Source organism: Mobula birostris, chromosome 21 (genome assembly GCF_030028105.1).
Source record: "Mobula birostris isolate sMobBir1 chromosome 21, sMobBir1.hap1, whole genome shotgun sequence".
In the NCBI taxonomy this organism is placed as follows: Eukaryota; Metazoa; Chordata; class Chondrichthyes; order Myliobatiformes; family Myliobatidae; genus Mobula; species Mobula birostris.
Window position 1 is genome coordinate 20,554,909 of NC_092390.1, and position 13,089 is coordinate 20,567,997.

General features: G+C 43.8%; 1 protein-coding gene across 2 annotated transcripts in view; it reads right to left on the reverse strand.

The window, feature by feature from the left end:
- The window catches only part of hk1 (hexokinase 1), a 77,752-nt gene that overhangs the window by 62,747 nt on the left and 1,916 nt on the right, over positions 1–13,089 (reverse strand). For both annotated transcript variants that reach the window (XM_072239130.1, XM_072239131.1), the window contains exon 2: positions 4,065–4,227. In XM_072239130.1, coding sequence (XP_072095231.1) covers positions 4,065–4,227 — 163 coding nt within the window. The remainder of the gene's footprint in view (positions 1–4,064; positions 4,228–13,089) is intronic.

The window sequence follows — 13,089 nt, forward strand, 5'->3', positions numbered from 1 at the left end:
TTCCAGTCATCCAGCAGAAAATACAGGCTTTGGCCACTGGCTGGGTTTAAAATATTCCGCCCCATGGGGGCATGCTCCTTTGGATCATCAGCTGCTGCCGCCATCCAGCTTCCAGGGTGGAACTCTGCTTCCTCCCTCTGATACTCAAGCTTATCCCGGGAGCTCATGAACTGGAAAACGTTTCGAAGATACGATTAACAAAGTGGAAACACGACTGAAACAGTGAACAAAGAAAACTTGATAAAGACAGAGGACCTAATCTCGTAAACACGAGGAATTCTGCAGATGCTGGAAATTCAAGCAACACGCATCAAAGTTGCCGGTGAACGCAGCAGGCCAGGCAGCATCTCTAGGAAGAGGTACAGTCGATGTTTCGGACTGAGACCCTTCGTCAGGACTAACTGAAGGAAGAGTTAGCAAGAGATTTGGAAGTGGGAGGGGGAGGGGGAGATCCAAAATGATAGGAGAAGACAGGAGGGGGAGGGATGGAGCCAAGAGCTGGACAGGTGATTGGCAAAAGGGATATGAGAGGATCATGGGACAGGAGGCCCGGAGAGAAGGAAAAGGGGGAGGGGGGGAAAAACCCAGAGGATGGGCAAGTGTTATAGTCAGAGGGGCAGAGGGAGAAAAAGGAGAGAGAGAGAAATAATGTGTGTATATAAATAAATAACGGATGGGGTACGAGGGGGAGGTGGGGCATTAGCGGAAGTTAGAGAAGTCAATGTTCATGCCATCAGGTTGGAGGCTACCCAGACAGAATATAAGTTGTTCCTCCAACCTGAGTGTGGCTTCATCTTTACAGTAGAGGAGGCCGTGGATAGACATATCAGAATGGGAATGGGATGTGGAATTAAAATGTGTGGCCACTGGGAGATCCATTAAAATGTGTGGCCACTGGGAGATCCATTTCTGGAGGACCTAATCTCGCTCATTTCAAGAGAGGTATTGGCTAACAATTCCCAAGACAGATGTGAGAATCTCGCTGAAGTGTATTGTAATTGATCCTTTTCCTAACCACAGCCCCTCCCAAATGCTGCTACACAGAGAATTAATATGAAATATGCTAATAGATATATAAAATTGTCCAGTGCATAACCTAAACAGGATAAAATAACTACAGTGGCAAAAATCTGCAGTGGATGATGGGTATAATATAACACAAATCAAATATAGCTTTTCCTCCCCTCAGTGACGTCAGTTCTTGGTGTATTTCTAACAATGTGACCTTGCAGTACACAACATCCAGCATGCAACATCATCTGTAAGAGTAACTGTGCAAATGATAAGTGTTCCACTTATTAACCTGACAGCCCACTCCAAGAGGCTATCAGCCGCAGTCATTTTAATTGCATTAATAGTCTGTGAATGAAGGAGAACAAACAGCGAGTTGCTGGGCCTCTGGAAAGCTCAGTCAAACCTGCTTTTTTTTTCAAACCTGGTTCTACGCACTGAGGTGACGTGAGTCAGCAGAGGCAAAGGGAAGGCGAGTGGAGCCTAGCTGGCAGAATTGGATTTAAACGGTGAGATAAGGTGCAAAAGTATAATTGAGCAATATGAGGAAGTGAGAATGAATTTGAGTTACAGTGTTTAAATGTTTCACTTTTACACCTAATTCACCCAGGTGTCACTTGTATATTCACATATGAAAACATATGCAGTGCAATCCTTCCAAACAGATCAACAATTGTAAGACGTTTGCTGAACAACCAAATAATTATGCATTGTTTAGCCTATTCACTCTCCAGAACTTGGCACATTGACTCTACCCTACCTGCAGCAAACCCTTTTGAAAGGGTGTGCCCAAGTTAGTGATAATCTTCATAAATACAGGCTCTCACGTGCCACGGTAAATTTAAATACAGATTATCACCGACTTGTGAATTAGTAACAATATTTATGGACTTCAAGGAAAAAGGATGAGTCCTGTTGCTTATTTACTGCTTTACTATTGACAGATTGAAATAAATGAGGCACATTTTAAAAATACAATTGAAAGATAACATCATTTCTAAATAGTGCTGTTAATTTAACCGCTTACTATCAAAATACTGATGTGTACTCCAGGTCTGCAAAGATTTCAGAATGTACCATCCAATGTTACGCGCCATGAGACTTTTCTTGTGAAAATATCTCGCTAACCTCAGGTCGTAGAAAATCATTCACTGTTTCATTTGAGCAATAAAGCATTATGTATCGTTTTATTATGGATGGAGTTTACCAAATCGAGGAATGGCACTGCATGCCACGTATCAACAAATTTTCTTCGCCACCACCCAGGTTAGACCAATCCTTCCAGTCCAATTCAATAGAAGATCGGCAACACGTTTCCAAATACGGATGTGTACAGCAGCTGTCTTTACCTGCCAGCAACATAATCTGGTTTTTAACATGAATGCTAATGATCAATCCAACCCTGGCCAAATACAGCGGCACACATAGCTAGCTAACATGGCTTTTCCAGCCAGGTGGTACACTAGTCATCGTGGAACTTCTACACAACACACAAAAATTACCAAGCAGTAAGAAGTCCATGCAGTCCACTTTTTACCATCCACAAACAATACTGGTGATGTTGACTAGGCATAGCAACCAGCCTGTAATGACTAGCCTACATCACAACCAAACAATAGGTGGCGAAAACCTCAATAGCAGAGTATGTCATTGACCTTGAGAAGCAACCGTGCCAAGTATCAAAATTATATCTAAACAACAGGAATTCTGCAGATGCTGGAAATTCAAGCAACACACATCAAAGTTGCTGGTGAACGCAGCAGGCCAGGCAGCATCTCTAGGAAGAGGTGCAGTCGACGTTTCAGGCCGAGACCCTTCGTCAGGACTAACTGAAAGAAGAGATAGTAAGAGGCGAAGGGTCTCGGCCTGAAACGTCGACTGTACCTCTTCCTAGAGATGCTGCCTGGCCTGCTGCGTTCACCAGCAACTTTTAAATTATATCTAAGCTGCTTTTGAAGGAATTGATTCTATTCGCCTTGACTTCTTCCAGGACAGTCTGTACCACAGAATGGCCCCCATAGTTTCTGAACTCTGTCATACTGGCCCTCCGCCACTTTAATAATTCCCAGATCCTTTTCCATGGACATTCTCTCCCTGTACACCACTAATCCACACTAGGATTATCTGGGGGCTCTCTACTTCTGACCCAACCAATTCCCCTTATTATCTCTTTCACCAGGCTGAAAATGTGTTCACAAACACTGAAGTTCTCCTATGGGTCATTTTCTGTCAATCAAAGATGCCATCACAGGAACACACACAGCTCCAGTCTCTTTCTCCATTAAACTGATGACTGTATTGGCACTGCATCCAACACGCTCAGTCACCCTTGTTGCCCTCGTGATCTTTGCTCTTGCCTTCACACGGTCCCTAATGGGCTCTTCCATTTCCTTATCTCCACCTCAGGGCACCACTATCCTCAGCAAGCCCACAGATTAACTACAGGAGCCCTCATCCCCCATGACGCCCAATGAGGGCTATTTTCCATTGTCCCACGTTCTGCGGCTTCTTTCCATCTGTTCTAACACTTTCCACATCTGATGTCTTGGACATTCAGGCAGCTGTACCTTCCTCTCCATCGAAATTATTATTATCAGAAATTATCTACCATCAAGTTATCTACAGGGTTTCCAATTCAAAACAATTCCTTCCATCCAAACCCCACCCCCCATCACTGCTCCCTGATCCAAGTTCCTCCTGTAGATTATTTCTTGTTCCCTCGCTTCCTTCCTGTTCAGCAGTCTGTCTAAATGCCTCTTAAATGTTGCTTCTACCACCTCGCCAGCAGCACATCTAGGTATCTACTATTCTGTAAACAAAAACTGGCCTCACACAACTTCTTTAAGATTTGCCCTCTTTGAGGAGAATAGATACCCTACCTATGCCTCATAATTTTATATCCTTCTATCAGGTTGCCCCTCCCAACACAATGTTACCACCAATGTACATTCTCCTCCTCATTTAACATACATCTCCATCCACTACACCTTCCTAACCAGGAGATGTAGAACATCTCACATTGCAAGATGAATTCTCTACAGAGAGCACCTCACCTGATCCATCAGGAGTTGATCTAACAAAAGTGGGCAACATTTTGACTGCTGCCGTTGGATTAGTGTCCCTTCCTAGTCCTTTCTCCATCTCCGTCCTGAACCGTGCCATCACATCAAGTAGAGTTTCATCTGAGAGGCGTGCTGCATATAGATATTTGTCGATCTGTTGAAGAAAACAATGTTTTAGTTACAGCCAAGAATACACACACACACATATACACACTTAGGCCTCTACTGTTCACGCTGCTGATGCTTGACTGCATCCAGTTCAAACTAAGTCATCAAGTTCGCCGATGACACAACAGCAGTTGGTCTCAACGACGATGACGAGACTGCATACAGAGAGGCAGAGGGGCTGGTAGAACAGTGTGAGCACGACAATCCGAGTCTCAGCATTGACACGGCCGAAGAGATTACTGCGGACTTTAGGAAGGTGCAGGCTGACCACTGCTCACTGCATACCCAGCTCCTCTGTGGAAAGCACAGAGCATCTCCATTTCCTGAAGAGACTGAGGCAAGAAAGGCTGCCCCACTCCCCGTTCCACCATTTTAACCAATTTTTACAACACCATCAATTCCATGCTAGTACCTTTCCTGTAATATCATGGGCTCTTGTTAAGCAGCTTCATGTGTGGCACCTTGTCAAAGGCCTTCTGAAAATCCAAGCACACAACATCCACTGATTCTCCTTTGTCTATCCCATCCGTTATTTCTTCAAAGAATTCTAACGTATTTGTCAGGCTAGATTTCCCCTCAAGGAAACCATGCTAACTACAGCCTATTTTGTCATGTGTCTCCAAGTACCCTGAAACCACAACCTTAACAATCAACTCCAACGTCTTCCCAATCACCGAGGTCAGACTATTTACTGTTTACTTTTTAAACTTGTATCATATATGCATCTTATTTTTTGTTAACTTATTTGTGGTAATATTATTTTATATGTTATGGCTGTGAGTTATATGTAGTGTTATGCACCTTGATCTGGAGGAACATTGTTTCGCTTGGCAGTGGATATGTGTACGGTAGGATGACAATAAACTTGAACTTGAAGGCGGACTTAATAATTACTCAATGCAACAGCACGTGGAGAACAATTCAACTCTAATTCAATTCAATCAGTGGAAATGATCTTCATCTAATAAAGATGTTATGGTTCTTCAGTGGGTCATCTCACTTTAACAACATTAATCCAGGCTCTGCTCAGCTGGCTTCTGTATGTCCAAGGCCTTCTAAAAAAACTGTTCTGTTCCAAAATCTAACCATCTCCCTAAGTCTGTACTTATCACTGTGTAGACTGATGTAGTGGGAGTTTATGTTACTGCTGTAAATGGAGACCAGTGCATCTCCAACAGCATTGCATGCCCACAGTGCTCCACGTAGGCCCTGAACAAGACCATGTACAACCAAAGCACCAACTCACCTCCTTCCCGCTGCATTTCAATCCCAATGGATAAAGGATGACAAGTGCAAGTTTCCAAACAAGTGGCATGGGATCAGGTAGCCCTATATTTACAAAGTTCACATTTTGTGCTATGGTAGGCCATGCAGCCCATCTAGAATATACTAGTTCTTGCAGCAATCACGTTCATCCACTTGTAAATTATGCTCTCCCACATGCCTATTCACATCCCCTTGACTCTCACACCAGCGACCAATACTTGCCACAGCCAATTAACCTAACAAGCAGCACAGATTGGGAACATTGAGCTGCATTATCATACGAGGAGTGTTTGATGGCTCTGGGCCTGTATTCACTGGAGTTTAGAAGAATGAAGGGGGAAATCTCATTGAAACCTATCAAATATTGAAAGGCCGAGGTAGGGTGGACATGGAGAGGATGTTTCCTGGAATTAATTCGGTACATGTGTAGGTGGTTGATGGTTGGGTTGAGTTGTTCTCTGATCTTGGCGATTTACTTGCAAACGTTTCATCACCATGTGAGGAGACATCATCAGTGTACTGTTAACTGTGGCGTGACCTCCGAATGCTTGGTCTTTATACACTCATCAATCAGCTGATTGGTTGTCATTTCGGAAACTTAATTGTGATTTGAGGAGGAAATCTCGTTCGCTGACTGGTTGTGTGGCGAACTTCGTCCGTTGTGGTCTGGAATTTTGCCCACATTGGATCAAATAGGATCCAGATCTACGCTGGAATACAGAATTGTTCAGGGAAAACTGCGCTCCGGGAATTCTCTCCATGACTTTCACTAATGCCCAGTCAAATGTGTGCCCTTCTCGATCTTCATGGGTAGAGACGAGGGAGAGTTGGTCACGCCGCTTCACAGCCAGTTGATGTTCATGGATCCTTGACAATAGTTCTCTTCCAACTTGGCCAACATATTTGCTGCAGTCCCCACTTGGATTTTGAAGACCACATCAGTCTTGTCCAATAGCTTGGTTTGTTCTTTTGGTCTGCAAACCGCTCTCCTCAACATTGCTGTTGGCTTTTGTGCAACCGCCATTCAATGTTCTTGGAGCAGCCGGGCTGTCATTTCAAAGATATTTTGAATGCATGGAAGACCAACCCACTTGGTTGGTGTGTTGTTGACCTCGTAGACATCTGCATATGAAATTCCATTGGTATCCATTTCATGTGAATACTGCAAAGAAATATCTTGGAAATGACGTCCCATGAAGATCGAGAGGGGCACAAATTCCACTGGGCATCAGTGAAAGTCATGGCGCAAGCGAACATGTGGCATGTAAGAGAATTCCCAGAAGCGTGGTTTTCCACAAACACTTGTGTAAACAAACACGTAAACTTCAATCCTATTTATGAGCCAATACAGGCAAAATTCCAGACCACAGCGCACGATGTTTGCCACACAACCAATCAGCAACGAGACTTCCTCCCAACATCACAATTAAGTTTCCAAAATCCATCAAAGTTGCTGGTGAACGCAGCAGGCCAGGCAGCATCTCTAGCAAGAGGTACAGTCGACGTTTCGGGCCGAGACCCTTCGTCTCTTACTAGCTCCTCTTCAGTTAGTCCTGACGAAGGGTCTCGGCCCGAAACATCGACTGTACCTCTTCCTAGAGATGCTGCCTGGCCTGCTGCGTTCACCAGCAACTTTGATGTGTGTTGCTTGAATTTCCAGCATCTGCAGGTTTCCTCGTGTTTAAGTTTCCAAAATGATGGCCAATCAGCTGGTAAGTATATAAAGGCCAAGCATTCAGAGAACACACCAGAGTTAACAGCGCACTAATGATGTCTCATCGTATGGTGACAAAACGTTTGCAAGTAAATTGCTAAGATCAGAGAACAAGTCAACGCAACCAGAATGTTTTCCATAACGGGAGATTCGAGGACCAGAGGGCACAGCCTCAGAATACAAGGATGTCACTTTATAACATTGATGTGGAAGAACTTCTTTAGCCAGAGCATGGTAAATCTGTGGATTTCAATGCCACAGATGGCTGTGGAGGCCAAGTTATGCAGTACATTTAAAGTGAAGGTTGATAGGTTCTTGATTAGTAAGAGCGTCAAAGGTTATGGAGAGCAGGCAGGAGAATGGGGTTGAGAGGAATAATAAATCAGCCATGATGGAATGACAGAGCAGACTCGATGGGCCAAATGGCATAATTCTGCTCCTACGCCTTATGGTCTAAACGAAAGTACGAGGGAACTGCAAAACCCAGGAGACATTGCAGACACAGAGGGAACCTGCAGACTCCATACAGGTGAGAACCAAGCAGGTCCCTTGGACAGCTGGAAAGTCTGTTCTCAGTCAGGACAGGGTAGAGAGGAGAAGCAGCTGTACCCAACTGGAACAGGAAAGTTCAAATTAACTGAAGGTTTCTTTCAATTGTTACACTGAGGAGATAAGGGTTAATTTTTGCTTTTGATGGAATCTGCATGGATTTCAAATGAGGTTATTGACAGAACTCCACTCAGTAGTCTGGTCAAAAAAGTAAAAGTCCAAGAAAAAAAAATGACAAATTGGGTCTAAAATCATCTCAGTGGCAGGTAACAAATTGCAAAGGTTGTCAGGGTTTGAGTGACAGGAAGGCAGTCAATGGGGTTCATGTCTCAGTCCCTTGCCTTTTCCAATATACAATGACTAATAAATGAGCATAGAATGTTTGCAAATTCTACAAAAGCTGGCCATGAGGAAAGCATTTTCAGAGAAGGACAGACGAATGGTCAGGTCAGTTGCATAGAAAAGCTGTAACTGTGGTTTAATACGATGACGTGTTTTACAGCATGGATTTGCAACAAGACAAGGAAAAATGCAACAGAGCAAACGGCATTTCAAAGTGCAAGGCAAATTTATGATCAAAGAACATACACGTCACCATCTACAACTCTGAGATTCATTTTCTTGCAGGCATATTCAGTAAATCCAACAACCACACAACAACCAATGAAAGACTGCACCCAACAGGGTGAACAAACAACTAACCTGCAAAAGACAGCAAACTGTGCAAATATAAAAGTAAATAATAATAATAAAAAATAAGTAAGCAATAAGTAGAGAACGAGATGAAGAGTCCTTGAAAGTGAGTCCATAGGTTGTGGGAACATTTGACCGAGAATTGGTAGTCCATGTCCAAAGATGCCTAAAGGTAGCAGGACACATCCATAAAGTGACTAAAAGGACAGGTGAGTGCTTGCCTTTTATTCGCCTCGATGCTGGGGGGAAGATTACTGGAACTATTTAACATTGCTAATGTGGAGGCTCATGGTCACCATAGAGAGGAATGACGAGACATCATTCAACAAGATGTAAAAGATATTTACAAAGATGTTGAAGGATTGAGGCTGGAGCTTTCTTTGAAAGAAAGGACACTGAAGGGCCTAGTCAGAGGAACCCAGAGGGGTTTAACAACCAGGTACAGTAAATGATAGAAAAGTTCACATGGAGCTGAGAAAATGTTTTCTTCTACAGAGTGATGTGGGTCAGGAACTCAGCCTGACGGGATAAAGGAGGGAGAAACCTCGAATGCTTTAGGCCAACATGGGTGCTGATGCATGACAGTTCCCATACGAACTGAGGTACAGTCTTCTTGCTTCATGACTGCATGGGGTTTACCCCATGTGATTTGGTTTTCCCGAAAAAACTTGGTAGGTTAATTGGCCACTGCGAATTGCCAGTAGTGTGGGCAGATGGTTGGAGAATAAACCATCATTAATGGGCATGAGAGAGAGAATCTCCAGCTGTCCATCGATTTTCGATGATGACTGAGACCTGGGCAAGGTTGTATGGAAGACCAGCAGTTGCCCATGCTGCAAGTCTCCCCTCTCCACGCCACCGATGTTGCCCAAGGGAAGGGCACTAGGACCCATACAGCTTGGCACCAGTGTCGTCGCAGAGCAATGTGTGGTTAAGTGCCTTGCTCAAGGACACAGCACGCTGCCTCAGCTGAGGCTCGAACTAGCGACCTTCAGATCACTAGACCGACGCCTTAACCACTTGGCCACGCACCACATATAGAGAGAATAGGTTACAGGAAAATGTGATTAAATGTCACATGCACATAAAAAATGCAATGAAATACGTAGTTTTGTGTCAAATCAGTGAGGATTGTACTGGGCAGCCCACAAGTGTTGCCAGCACAGCATGCCCACAACTCACTAAGCCAAAACGTACGTCTTTGGAACATGGGAAGAAACCAGAGCACCTAGAGAAACCCACAAGATCACAGGAAGAACATACAAACTCCTTACAGGCAGTGGTGGGAATTAAACCATGGCCAGCGAACGACAGCAGGCGCTGTAAAGCAATGCGCTAACTGCTACACTCCCATTCATTTCTAAGATTAATGAGGTCGCTCTAGAGCTGACATGAACTCTAATGTCCTCTCTGTGTCTCAAGTACATACTGTAAGAATATGAATATGAACACCACAATTAAACAGTGCAAAAGTAGTTGAAGACAGACATGGAATAATGGCCCTATTCTGTGCTGTCAATTTCCTACAGGACACTGACTGTGCCTCTGTTCAAGAAGACTCTGCTCGTTTTGTGCAGAGATTCCTGTTCATTTAGTCACAAGAGGGTCTCAAAGGACCATGGTTCCTCTGCCATACTTTCACTGCTCTCTGACAGGGAGCATTATCCTCAGCCAAGCTGATGAAAGGGATGTATTTTAAACCTGACTGATCACAATATCTAGCTTTTCAGTGTTGGTGATCTCTGCCTGGCTTTTGAGAAATACCTTTCCTGGAACAAATGACTAGGAATGCATTGAGAATTAGTTAAAACTTACCCGACCACTATTTTAACCTTGTAGATTCCTTGCTCCTACCAACCAGGAAGCAACTAGCTACAACTGCAAAATGCTGCCACAAATTTCACTGTACAAGAATTGGATTATCTCTTCAGTACATTGCCTTCATTAGCCTCAATGCTGGGGGGAAATTCGCTATAACTATTTAACATTGCTAATGAGGAGGCTCATGGTCACCACAGAAGAGGAATGACGAGGCATCATTCATCAAGTTGTAAAGGATATTTACGAGGATATTGAGCAGGACTGAGGCCTACACTCTCCACACAAACACTGTCCTTTTTCCTTGCTCCAGAGGTTACTGTATTATCCCAAGGTCAGAATGATACACACCTGCGACTGTGCTGGAATGTCACTGAAATGCTCCACAATGTATTAAATTTCAATTACTCACCATCCTAGTTCAGCATCAGCTAAGTAGTGAAGCTACTGGGTATCTCAGTGTAATGAACACATTCTGTTCTTACACACGGCCATAAGTCAACTTTGTCCACAATTTACAGAATGGACAAAGTTGCTTCATATGGTAACCATACCCCCTACAATATTGAAATGAATGGCAAGACCGATACCAAAGAATAACTACTAAAAGTGAACAGAGCCTGTCAGATTCATATTTGACTTTTAAATCACATGTACATCAAAACACACAGTGAAATACTCCATTTGTGTGCCAGGGACAGCCTGCAAGTATCACCCCCAATTCCGGTGCAAACATAGCACGCCCACAATGTTCAGCAGAACAACACAAGCAGCAACAGCAACAAATGTATGTATGGGAATCCATTACTTAGGTGTTTGAAACCCAGGGAGATGGCCCGTTACAGTTCTGTTGTGACGCCAGGAGATTCCAGGTGAAAGTGATGTCCACAGCTGAACAGTGAGTCAACATCTTGACTCGTAACTGATGAGGGGCAACTGCTGAGGTTTGGGAACGTAAAAGATGCTCAACGAATCCAAAACCACCGACTTCAGAGAGGCACAAATTGACTAATGAAAAAAATAAGAGGTTTGATGAGCTGAGGAATAAAGGCTTCAGCCACATTCCCCTGGCAATTCGTTCTTTACCACTCTAGGTTGCTTCACTATTAGAAGACTTTGGGTATATACAGGGATTTTGAACCAATTACCAAGTCCACCATTCCATTACCGTCTTGAGGAAGGAATATATTGAACAAGCATGTTGTTCACACAGTTTTGTATTACTCTTCATCCCTAAATGCTCCCCACAGGACACTAAGATGTCACAAAGGCCAAGCTGGGTAAGCGCACCTTAGGGAACTAGATGAGATGCATGATTATAGTTGGTCTACAGTCACCGTTACCATGACTAGATTTTATTTCAAACTTAATGACTTGAACTTAAATTTCTAGTTGCCATGGTGGGGTCCAAACTCATGTCCTAGGTCAGTGGTCCTGAACTCAGGGTTCCCATTCTGTTAGTTAAGATCATGTTCCAAATGCCTGCTGCCTGATTCCTAATTGTATCAAGTGCTGGTCACTTAATCACACTTGTAGTCCAGGCTGGCAATAATGGCACAAGTGCAATAAATATACTGTGCAAAATTCTCTCGCTTGTCTTCAGATCCTTTTAAAGTCTAGCCCTTCCATTTCCCATAACCTAGTCTAGTCAAGCAATGCTCTCATCACCTGTCCTCCTCTTAATCTGGCCTCCTGATGATTCCCAGATTTAACTGCTACCCGTAAGTGCCATAGGGGCACCCAGGTGGTATGCTGCCTCCCAAGTGCCTGGGTCAGGGATGTCTTAGACTGGCTTCACAACATTCGAAAGGGGAAGGTGAGCAGCCAGAATTCTTGGTACATATTGGTGCCAACGACATAGGTAGGAAAGCCGAGAAGGCCCTGAAGAGAGATTTTAGGGAGCTAGGTAGAAAGTTAAGTTACAACAGGAGATAGAAAAAGCATGTCAAAGGGGCAATGTTACAATAGTCATAGGGGATTTCAATATGCAGGTAGAATGGAAAAATCAGGTTGGTGCTGGATCCCGGGGGGGGGGGGAATTTCTAGAATGCCTACGAAATGACTTTTTAGAGCAGCTCGTGATTGAGCCCACTAGGGGATCAGCTATTCTGGTTTGGGTGTTGTGCAATGAACTGGAATTGATTAGAGAGCTTAAGGTAAAGGAACCCTAGGGGTCAGCGATCATAATATGATAGAAATCACCCTGAAACATGAGGAGATGCATCTGTATTACAGTGGAGTAAAGGGAATTACAGAGGCATGAGAGGGGAGCTGCCCAAAATTGATTGGAAGGGAACACGACCAGGGATGACAGCAGAGAAGCAACGGCTGGAACTTCTGGGAGCAATTTGGAAGGAGCAGGATAGATACATCCCAAAGAAGTATTCTAAAGACAGGATGACACAACTGTGGCTGACAAGGGAAGTCAAAGCCAACATAAAAGCCAAAGAAAGGTCATATAATACAGCAAAAATTAGTGGGAAGCTGGAGGATTGGGAAGCTACTATCCAATGGAAATAAACAACTTTCAGTTGCATTACAGATATAAATATATAAAACAAATCGGTTTGTTTGTTTGAATATGATAAAAGGCAGAGATAGCCAGGTAATTTCCCAGGGTAGAGATAGCTAATCAAAAAAGAGCAATTTTAAGGTGATTGGAGATTAGTGGGGATGTCAGAGGTACGTCCTTTACACAGAGTGGTGGGTGCGTGGAATGCCCTGCCGGGTGGTAGTAGGGGCTGACATTAGGGGCATTTAAAAACTCAGGCACATGGCTGAAAGAAAAATGGAGGGCTATGTGGGAGG